Source organism: Diospyros lotus, chromosome 15 (assembly GCF_014633365.1).
Source record: "Diospyros lotus cultivar Yz01 chromosome 15, ASM1463336v1, whole genome shotgun sequence".
Lineage (NCBI taxonomy): Eukaryota > Viridiplantae > Streptophyta > Magnoliopsida > Ericales > Ebenaceae > Diospyros > Diospyros lotus.
Window position 1 is genome coordinate 31572127 of NC_068352.1, and position 11838 is coordinate 31583964.

The 11838-nt window shown below is 33.6% G+C and overlaps 1 protein-coding gene across 2 annotated transcripts; it reads right to left on the minus strand.

The window, feature by feature from the left end:
* Positions 1-1399: 1399 nt before the first annotated feature.
* Positions 1400-8785, minus strand: LOC127792003 (probable sugar phosphate/phosphate translocator At3g14410). Of its 2 annotated transcripts, XR_008021044.1 has the most exons (9): positions 8494-8785; positions 4799-4906; positions 4679-4713; positions 4300-4412; positions 3896-4157; positions 3523-3791; positions 2055-2215; positions 1596-1688; positions 1400-1501 (listed from the first exon to the last, which is right to left on the minus strand). XR_008021044.1 is itself a non-coding variant. In XM_052322277.1 (8 exons), the coding sequence occupies exons 1-7, from the start codon at positions 8593-8595 to the stop codon at positions 2091-2093; spliced, it is 1014 nt and encodes a 337-aa protein (XP_052178237.1). In that variant the 5' UTR covers positions 8596-8785; the 3' UTR covers positions 1400-1688; positions 2055-2090. The 2 variants fall into 2 exon arrangements, 1 of the variants encoding a protein (XP_052178237.1); XM_052322277.1 differs by having other exon boundaries at positions 1400-1688.
* Positions 8786-11838: the final 3053 nt, after the last annotated feature.

Below are 11838 nucleotides of genomic sequence, written 5' to 3' on the forward strand. Positions count from 1 at the left end.
ATCCCCAAGATCGTCAGTCCTTTACCCATCCTTTACCCACTGCTTCTTGCTTGCTTGGTGCTCGTGTTGCCGTCGATCGAGCCTCGATCTCATGGTTGTTCCCTTTCTCGATCAATTGTTCTCTCCAGCACTTATAGTCAACTACATCTTGATGTTCGATGCTCATCTAACTATCGGTCGAGTCACGATCTCACGATCATCGTTCCCTTTCACACTCATCATCGCTCAATGCTCGCGCTGCCAATTGCTTTTTGTCTATATTATATTTGAACTAATTTTTATAATTTTTTATATTAAAAATTACATTTACAAAAAAATTCTATATTTTTTAATTTACACTTTATCTACATTTTTTTATTATTTTTTTAAAAAATATTATTTTCTTATTTTTATTTTATATTAAAAAAATATTTTTATTTTCGTACAACCTACCCAGCAAGTATAGAAAGACTTTGGGAGTCACCCAGCAAGTATAGAAAGTCTTTGGGAGTCACTAATGACTAGACTCCCAGAAGCCCTCTTTACTTCTAAGAATTGACCTTAGAGAATCACTTTTAGTAGTCCCCACTCCTAGAGACTCTCATGGAGTCTCCTCCAATGTCGTCAACTTGCGTGTTAGGTATTCATTTTTTTATAGAGAAAACGAAACCAAAACACAAAATAAAAAAATAAAACCCAAAAACAAAAAGCTCTACGAAACAGCCCCCTAACGATTGCGCTTCCGTTGGGTGGTGGCAATCAGCCAACTGTAACTAGTATCAAAGCCACTACTCGATACTATGATGATGGGGCGTGTTAATCCCACATTGAATATTTTGAGTTACATAACCGACTGACTGACAACCAAACAAAAATTGGGAGAAAAAATGCTCTACTATGAGCCTCGTCTAGTTACAGCTAAGTTGGTCGAAAATAGAAATGAAAAATGAATAATATATAAAATAAAAACAAAAATAAAAAATGATATTTTAAAAAAAAATAAAAAATACGTAAATATAAGAAATGACATTTTATAAATATAATTTTTAATATAAAAAATAATTATTCAATCTAAAAATAAATCTGCATAGACAGAAACGCATTTTTAAATTGAAAAGATATTTTTGATATTTTTCTAATATTATAAAACAGCCCCAAAATATTTCTAAAATTACAAAAATAGGCCAAAAACATTTTTATGGTGTTTCTCGACATTTTGGTACAAGACACATTTTGAAAACGTCAAAACGACACAAGACGTCTCCGTGCGTCATAGGTTCCTAGGGTTAAAGAAATCCTAACAGTTTCATGTGGCAATCCCCTCAAGTTCTGATGTTTGCATCATCCCCTTCATTAGGAAGACATCTAATTGCAAAGTGCCAAAACTGTTTTAGAATTGCTAGTGTATTTGAACTGCTAGAAAAAAGAAAACACTGCAGCTCTATACCCTTTGTGAAGAGAGGTTCCAGGTTTCAAACAGCAGCTACAAATTATCATGATTCACTACCCCTACTGCGCTTCGCTGTGACAAAAACCCAGAGATCACTTTACATTCAAAAAATTTCCTTCTTGAGGATTCCCTAAGAATGAATGAAAAGAGTCGATAACTGCCATACCTTTTCATGGCAGAATATTGTGATATTCTCAAATTTACACATTGCTTACAGTACAACGGTGTATGTTGTTCTCGTTCCCCAATGTCAAAACAGCTGCAGCAAGTGAGAAAAATAAGGAAAGAATCATACATATCCGGCCGTATCAATGAAAATTATATGCATGTAGGAACGGGATAGCTTCTCCAAAATAAACAGTATATATGTCACGGATTTTGTTTTGTTGCCTGCGTTGAGCAAATCTTATGCTGCCCGTGTCGAGCAACTCATATGAGACCCACAACCACCCCCCCCTGCAAGCTGCATTGGGGGCAACATAAGAGTTGTCCGACGCAGGCAACATAACAGAGCCCTATATGTCACTACTTTATTGGTACTTCAAATTATTTTCATCTTTAGAGAAAAATCAAACAAACAATTTTTATGGCATCAGCTTATAGAAGAAATAACTAGATATTTTACCTTAAACTAAAAATTGTTAGGCCGCCCTAATTTTATCTATGCATCAGAAGTTGAAGGTGAAGCTAATGGAACAGATTGGGAATGTAGAGAATCATCAGGGGTGCCTCGAAAAGTTTCCCTCTTCAACTTGTGGTTATTATATGCAGCTACACCTGCAATGGCTGGGTATACAAGACCAGAAAATACTCCCCGTTAATGAATATCTGAAAAGCAAATTGGAGAAAAGAGACACAAATACGACCCTAGAGATACATGAACTTCGTAATTTTAGCAAATAGAAAATGGGCAGAACACAGCAATAAATAAATCTATAAATATGGCTAAAGAACTTTTCATTTTCTTCATTTCTTGGTCAGAGGAATCCCCATGTTCTACTTTAAAAAGGAACAATGCTTCACCAACAAATAAAAAGAAAGAAAGAAGATGAACAAGAACAATGGAAACTATTGGCCTTCATGCTTCAAAAGATTTAAACCCTAAATGGAGTAATTAGTTGGTAGAAAGTCAATACTCTCTTTCTATTTTAATCTTGGACGTCCTTCGTTTTACCAAGGCCTCAGGTGCATATTACACTTGGCTTACCTTGTCAGCCTTCCAGAAATTTTTTATATGATATAAACATACAATAGGACACCACCAGACACATGCTTCATGCGTCTGAACAATGTCTAATGGTATCCCATTTAGATGGCATACTAACAGGGGGGGGGAATTGGCGAATGGTATTCTCATCTTTCATAAAATCACTTGTCCTTTGATCATGACAATAGCTTCCATGACAACATAAAATCATTTTTGTGACAAACAGAATTAGAAGTTATTTTCCAAGTAATCAACACCCCACAGATTGTGCCGCAATTATCAAGAGACTTAGTAGACTGGATATGGTTATTTCTTTCCTTCATTGGATATGGTTATTTCTACCAAAGGGTCAACATTAAGATGCAGGTGAAAAAACAATAGAGTTTCTATTAATAGAATAGCAGAGGCAAAGAACAAAAATTGTTGACATGGAAAAAGAGAAACAAAGAAAAAAAAAAAAAGAAAGAGGGAGAAACAAATACAAACATGATAAAACCAGCATGGTCAAAGAAGAAATATGAAATAAAGGCACATCTGTGGTCAGACATGCACGGGTATTTTCCAGATGAGGAAACAGCTCACATCAAGTATGTTTGTGAATTCCAAATTATCTTCCAATTATATACCTTTTTATGAATAAGAAAACACACATTAGCACCATCTATCTTGTACCACCTCTAGAGGACAACAAACTGCAGTTCCTGACTTTATTTCCCAGGAATTGGTTTCTAATGTAGAAAACTAGAATATAAACAGGACAACATCAATATCAACAGGATAAAACAAAATATTGAAGATATAAATGAGTATCAGACAACTAAAGCCTAATTTTGACATGACAAATTCAAATTGCAAACCAAAACAAAAGTGTTTATAGAAATATTACCAATGCCATAACCAAACAGATTTATAATTGTCAGCTTTGTGTCGGCAAACAGAAGTGCTGATAATAGGACAACCACCCAATCCTTGACAACTCCAGCCACACGAATCGTTAAAGCACTTGTATGCGAGATCACAAGGAAAACAGATAGATTAAGAGCAAATGTACAGAGAGAGTTGAGTGTTAGGATAAGAGGTTTGAAATTCCATGTCCCCTCTTCGTCCATCTTTGGCTTCTCCAGAAAAATCCATGGAACCAACAAGCAAAGAGCACTGCACAAAACTAGGAATTTGTTCAAATGGCAGACACTTCTAAACACAAAATCTGAAAAGCTAAATGTAAAACGTTATGCTTTCTGGATGAAGACAATACATGCCTGCAGGGACTAACATAGTACATGACAGATATAGGGTTTAGCTTGAGACCCTTCCTCTTAACCAGAATCTCCATGAATATAAGCCTCAAAGCTTCTCCAACAACACCTCCCATTTGATAAACCACACCAATCCAGCTGATATTTATCTCCCCATAGGAAGCCACTAGAACACCAAAACTTATCACAGACATTATTAAAAGCATCCTACAGCTCATCACTTCAAGTCCAGCAGCAACTCCAAGAATGAAAACAGCTACAGGCACTGCAGATATCAATGAGATGTAAGAAGTGATATCGCTAAGAGAAGTGACAGCAATTGTTATCCAAATAAGTGAATCAGCAATTATTTCTGGATACAGCTAATGAGACAAGAATGGTGAGTTAGAAAGATAGTGATTACTTACTAATTGCTTTCAACATTTGTGCAAATGCAACTGATATATAGAGATAGGCAGTATTTCCAAGCCATAGAGTCATTGCAAACATCGCACCAATTGGGATGACTGATGTAGTATATCTGAATGTTCAAACTTAATAAGATTTTTTTCAAATATATAAAGAGAAAGGAGAAGAGTAGATGGCTAACGTAAACATATGTGTAGAATTCAGATAATAAACTGAGATTTGAGAATTCATTTGTTGATCAGTAGTAATTCCATCATTTTTGTTTCTAAAGCAACAAAAGATTCACTGCGTCTACTTAATATAAGAGAGACAAAGATGTGACAGGAACAAAAATTTCTAATAGAAACATTAATGGATAGTAGTTACTAAGGTACTTACATTTCTGTAGTCATCCCTTCTTCTACTTTCATAATCTGTTTAGAATATAGATTAAGATTATATATCTCTACAGTGGAAAAAGAACTGGATAGCTGTCTAGTAATAAATTTAACGTAGTACCTTGAGAACCTTAGTCAGTACAAAACACAGTACGGAAGAAAAGACCATGTGAAGTAGAGTTAATCCAAGAGGATACGGGAAATTTATTTCTTTTGAGGACAATACCCACTGCAAGTTAAAGAAAGATAAAATAAAGCTGATGTTAGATCTGTGAAGGAATTCTTTTCCTCCATTTTGGCTAGCTAGTAAAGCAACTTCTGTAATGAAGAGTCTACCTTTATACACACAATCTTGTAAAACAGGCAATGATAATAAGAGAGTCAACATGAAATGAATTGTAACTTATGGATCTAGCTCAAAATGTTGAAAGAAGAGCAACCACATAACAAAGGTAAGCAACTAGGGCAATAAATCTTCTAAAAAAGAGGCCGAAACACTAGATGCGCCACTAATGCTATCCTTCTCTGTGTTTCTTTTCTCTTTTTCTTTCTTTCATTTTTTTTTTTTTTTTTTTTGACAAGGATCTATTAGAGAAAGATAGAAAGACAATGAAATGTAAAAGGAGAAATGGTGGGAAAAAAAAAACTATTTTCCAGGAAAAAGCACATGACAGGAGAGATTGGACCACAAAAGGAGAAGCTAACCAAATGTAGATTGAGATGGCTACTATTATTCGAAATATAGCAAAAACTGCTCTAGGTAAGTTGAAGGGAAAAGCTCCAAACAAAAAAGAGTCTTGGTAGTGGAATAAAGAGGTACAAGCACAAATCAAAACTAAGAGTGCTCCTTCCTACAAGACTTTAGATACATACCATGATAAATAAAACTTGAAGAGGTATAGTGAAGCAAAAAGGAAGCAAACAAGGCAATATAGCTTAGGAAAATGTGTGCCAACAATTTAGTATAAAGGAGGGGGAAAGAGATATATATAAACTATCTAAAGCAAGAAAAACAAAAACAAAATATTTTGAGTCAAGTGAAATGCATAAAAGACGAAAACTAAAAGATTAGTAAATGACAAGGCATTAGGCAATCTGGAAGAGATGGGAGGAGTATTTCTAGAAGCTATTCAATGAAGATGGACAAATAAGTGTTATCTTGGGGCATCTTAGTGGCACTGAAGAAGATAAGAATGACATGTATTATAGATGATTTGTCCAAACAAAACAAAGCCAGCATTGAAAAGATGAAGAATAGTAAATCAATAGGACTAGATAATATCTTGATAGAAACATGGAAATGCATGGGAGAAGTGGGCATTTTTGGCTAAAGAATTATTTAATGTGATCCTTAAATCAAAAGGGATGTCAAACAAATAGAGAAAGATCGGTTTAGTGCCTAGTTGAAGGAGGTGTTTCTCCATAATTCAAGTTTATTATTCACATTTTTTTCATCTCATCTATCAAGAAAAAATCATCTGCAAATAACATAACAATAATAATAAACAGATGATTTGCAGATGATTTTATTGTTGTTGTTATGTTATTTGCAGATGATTTTTTCTTGATAGATGAGACGAAAAAAATGTGAATAATAAACTTGAATTATGAAGAAACACCTTAGAATCCAAACAATTTAAATTAAGTCAAAAACCAAGTATGTGAAATACAAGTTATTCTAAAAACAAAATCAATTTCAATATCTCAGTTCAATTTTCCAAAAGAATAAGAGATTATAGAGGATGTTAATCATGGTAAAGGTAGGATGGTTAAAGTTGAGATATGCGTGCAACATTTTATGCAATTGTAAAATCACTGTAAAAATAAAAGGGATTTTTTATTAACAACTTTAGACCATCTTCCCAGGAAATAAAAAAAAAAAAAAACTATAGACCATCTTTGTTGTATGACACAATATGCTGGACAATTAAGCACCCATACTTGCAAAATATGAGTGCAGCTCAAATAAAAAAGCTAAAACAGATTTGCAACCATCAAGAAAAAGACAATAAGAAACAAAAGACCATGCGTAATAAGGTTGGGATGTTGCTTATTGAAGATAAGATGAGAGAGTCACAATTAAAATGGTTTGGATATGTGAAAGAAAGACCAATAGAAGCACATGTGAGACAGGTCGATAATATTTGTAGCAAAAGAATGAGAGGAAGAGACCCCCGCCCCCCTAAAAAAAAAACTTACCTAGAAACCCATAGACATGACATGGAATATAATAGTCTTATAGAGGATATGACTATGATAGGGTTAATTTGAGATCTAGAATTCATGTAGCCAACCCCATCTAATGGGATTAAGACTTGTGATAGTTGTAGTTATCAGAAGAAAAACAAATTGAAATTCTAAGGTTGAAAGCATAACAAGGAGTTAACACAAATATGATTAAGGAAAACTAAAACCTTTAACCATCATGGCACAGATTTTTGACAAATTCCAAAGCACCTATTGAAACATTGCATGAACAATGATATGTTTGTGGACAAAGTGAGGGGGATTTCACCCTCTCGTCAGTGTTGGCTCACTTTGTTGGTAGGAGTATCAGTGTTCCAGCAAGATGATGTAGTATTTGAGAAGGTGATTTGGAAAGGTACAGAGTTCCCCCTCTTAAAATGATTCTTTCTGCCTCTGTGTATTATACAGTGTATGTAAACAAACAAACTGAATACTACACCCACAAGAGGTAGCAATAATCTTTTTGGCATCACAAAATGACTAAGCATAGACTGCTTTTAATTAATAAATAAAAATAACTCTTTCCAGCATCTTGCTTTTCTTATGAGTTATTAAAGCAATAATGTGAAATTTGACTTTTCACTTTATCCAAGTTAAGCTCATTTCTTCTTCCAATCCATCGACAGAAAGTTTATAGATCTTTTAAGTGCAATGCAGTTAGCCCCAAAGCATGAGTATGGCAAGACCTTGTGAACATCCTGAACAAAACTAAATAAATTATAAGCACACAAATATAAGTTGTTGCCAGTTTCTCATCAATTAAAGTACACAGAACTTTCTAATTAAATTAAAAGGAGCATTTCCTCAAAGTTTGACAACCGTTTGAACCGATCAAAAAGAGATGAATCTTAGGTTGCCAGAAAACAATAGAACTGGAGAAAAAACTCTTCATACTATTACTACTCCATTCGAATCATTTAATGCTATAATCAAGTATCAATAGCTTCCAGCTCCAGAATCATAGTTGATGTGAACCTCTCAGAACAAAATACAATCAGTATTTCATCGTATATATTTTATTTTTGTTGCCTACAAAATGTTGGTATTCCATCTCTATTCAGAACAGTTGCACAGAACCACACGTCACTCCAGTTTTTCCAATAAATTCAAATCATGATTTACACACATGCAGTCTCTCTCTTCAGCCAACACCGACATTTCAGATTCCCGCCATTGACCTAGAAGTCCAAGAATTTCGGGAAAGTAGAGAGTTGGACAACAGCAGGTAATATCTTCCTCCATTCAAACCTCAAATACATGCATCAACGTATCCCTTCATTGTGGAATCTACCTGACCTCAGCCATGGCGTAGATCATCCAAATCCATAGCAAACCTATCCTCCAAAGATCCATAAAATTACCAACCCCCTCGCCACTCCCTCCTTCAAGCCATACAAAGAGCGATACCGTTGATTATACATTCAGGTTAAAACAAAAAACAGAAAAACGCTTTCGATTCCCTCCCTCGATTTCTTTTTGGCCGTAAACGTGAACAAATGCATAAAACAACAATGAAACCGAAATCGGAAACCTAGTTGCAGGGAAATGAAGAAGGGATTGGAAGTTGACCTTGTTGAAGAATATCTGGCCGCTGGAGAGGGCTATGTAGAGGAGAATGTAGGCGTAGGTTAGACACTGTTCTCCAGACAATCTTCGCATCAGATCCGCCATAGCCGGAGCTTTCCTTCTTCCTCACTCTTTATCTAACTCACTCGCGGGCTTGGATAGGAAGGCGAGAGCCTGAGAAAGTGATTAAAAATGCAAGGGCCTGGCTGGCGATGGGGCGTGTTTGGTGTTTGTTTTCCACTTTCCACCGCAATCAAGCACGGGAAAATCAGTTTCTTGGAAGCCAAACAGATGGAAATGAGTTTCTTCTTCGTTTCACTTTATGCTCTTTTTTTCCTTTATTTCGGCGTGGTCTAATTTATTTTTCTCATTAACTTGATAAATTATTGATGATAGTCGTAATTAACCACCGAAATCAATCTCATTCGAAGTACCTACGAGAAGAGGCGGGACTACATCTTTCGGTTTAATTTCTAATACTCGAGTCAATAAAGAATAATGATAATTGATATAAAGTGAGCAATATGAGTTATATGAATTTATTTAAGTCTTACTCTTTATATAAATTGGGGGAGACAAATACACACTCTTTATCTCTCATATTCTCGAGTTCGTAATTACAAGCTTGACGTAGTATGTTTTTTGGACCCAAATATAATAAGAGAAAAATCTTCCAAATTTGCTTTGAATCCATCAAGAGTTAAATTTGTAGTCATATGATGGATTTACTTAAATAAAGGGATACGTATGACTCTCTTATTACTTATTACTTAGAGATAGAGATATGTGGCAGACTAAGAGTCATTGTTCTTTAGTAATAGTTTAGAATTTTTAGGCACTGTTTTTTTATTGTTTTCAACCCGTTTTAAGTTTTTAATTTTTTAAAATATTAAAAACACGTTTACTTTGTTATTTTCAAAAATTGAGAAAATAAATTATAAAATAAATTCAAAACAACAAATATTATTTTAGTTGTTTTCAGTCAAAACTAACTGAAAATACCAAAACGCATAAAACAACCTCCCCAAACCCAATCTCACACATAGAACCCATTGTTTCTCTCTCATCTTTTCACTTCACTTCTTTTCTCATCTCTTCCCTTATTTCTCAAGCTAGCATCGACCTTGCCCATTGCCGCCGCCGACTCCTCTTTTATCCTTCATCCTCCATCGTCGTGCGACCACATGAAACCGACGATGATGCTGATAATCAAGCAACATCCAAACGATAGCCATGGTAGAGCAATAAAGACCGACGGACATAGCAATGAATAAGGCCATGGTCGGCAAACATGGTGGAGGTGCTTGAGAGGTCAAGGTTGGAGATGACATGTTGGAGGAGAAAATTGATGATCGATAATGGCGGAAGGAAACATTCATGATCATGGAGCCTTCGCCTACCGACAATGCATCATCAACCATGGCAATGACTCTTATCCCCTTACCAACGACATGAAAGAAGCCTTTGATCGCCAAAATTCACCAGCCATGGTGACTGGTGTCGAATGATTATGTTTTTGAGTTTTAGCCAAAAATTAAAAATAAAATCTATGAAAATTCAACCATTAAATTTGGTTTATTTTTGTGTATGTTAACTCCCTTAACTCGACATTTCTAATAGTAGGCTTTGATTGTGTAAATTTTTTGCCGGCGATGGTCACCAATGAATGAGAGAATAGAAAAAGAAAAGAAAGAAAAAAATTATTCTTAAATTTAGAAAATAAAATTATATATTTATTTAAAATTTAAAAAATGTAATATATATTATAATTAAAAATATAGGATAACATACAGTATATTATTAAGTATATTACACATATTATGTATAATAATATTTAATATAAAATGTTATATTAAAAATAGTTAATTTATTATTAAGTAAAATATTTGTATTTCAAAATTTCAAAACAAACGCGTCTTCTAGTTTTCTATTTTAAGAAATAATTTTTCAGAATAACAAAAGGAACACATTTTTAAAAATTTCAAAACAAAAACTTAAAATATAAAATTAAGAATGAATTTAAAACTCAAAACTTAAAATTAAAAAATAAGAATAAAACACTCCTTTACCTTTTGAGTATTCTTTCATCAATTACAATATAAATTGTTTAGCCTAAGACACTTTTTTTTTAACTAAGGGGTAATTACTGTTATGTTATACTAGTTGCTTTTTATTCTACAACTTAGTTATTACAAATACCCTATATTTTAGTACAAGCACATGTCATGTGTTGATATTTCAAGTCTGTTACGTGACAAACTCTTATGCCTAATATTTAGTGTTTTCATGTTGAGTTACACCTAACATTTTGTAGTACCTTTGACTATTAGTATCATTCTGACACAAGTTTGGCGCATATTAATGATGGGTCAATAATCATCACTTATGTTCTTAATTGAGTATTTGGTAACTTTGCTCAACTTCAAGTTAGTCCCTAGCGTGACAAATTTGTGAGGTTCGGTGGCACGATCCCATAATTTTTTATAAAAAAGTTAAATTTGGGTTTGATTTACAAAGATTGCACAGAAAAGGAATTCGAAGTTGATAACTTAAGCCATCCACTACACTCTACTGAGACAATCCCAAAGAACAAGAGTTCATCTAAAATTTACTTAACTTGTTAGGGCCGGTCTTGAGATTTTAAGGGTCTTAAGCGAAATTTTCTATGAGACCCTTTTATGATTATATTTAAAAATAAAATTAATATGAAAAAAAATATTATATAAAATTTATAATATTTCACTTTAAATTTACTCTTCTAGGTTTTTTAGATAAAAAAAATTAATAATTAAATTATTACAATTAATTTGTTCTAACATATGTTTTTCAGTAGACACTATCATCAATCCATTAATGTAAATTCACTAATAATAGAGGGTTCACAAATATTGAAATATGTACACAAAATTAATTGATAATTTAAGGGCTAATAGAAAAAAATTAAAAGATATACATGCTAAGTCGCACAACAAGATGATGATGATGATGATGAAAATGGAATTGTTGCAGATAAGGTGCAATTATGAAATTGGTTGAATTGAGAACCTATGCTTGCGCAAATTGATGGTAGATGCCAGTGATAATGGATGAATAAAAAATTGAGAAGAAGAGGAATTGAGGAAGACGATGGAGTCGCAGCCACTATTAGGAGTATGAAAATAGTTGTAATACAATCTTACAAGAGAGAGATTGAAATTAATTAAAAATGCATAAAATAGTTGTAAAGTGATGGGTGCCACTCCGAGACGGATGGGAATGAGATTGATTATTAATAAAGAAATGTAAGAGATTGAGATTAATTAAAAATTATAGTAATGCGGATTAATTATTGATAAAAGAAATGTGAAA

Coding starts and splice junctions, on each gene's coding strand:
- LOC127792003 (XM_052322277.1), bottom strand. CDS start 8,595: ATGGCGGATCTGATGCGAAGATTGTCTGGAGAACAGTGTCTAACCTAC. Junction 4,714..4,798: donor TACTGACTAAGGTTCTCAAG/GTACTACGTTAA, acceptor TATTCTAAACAG/ATTATGAAAGTAGAAGAAGG. Junction 3,792..3,895: donor TACTATGTTAGTCCCTGCAG/GCATGTATTGTC, acceptor AGTTTTGTGCAG/TGCTCTTTGCTTGTTGGTTC.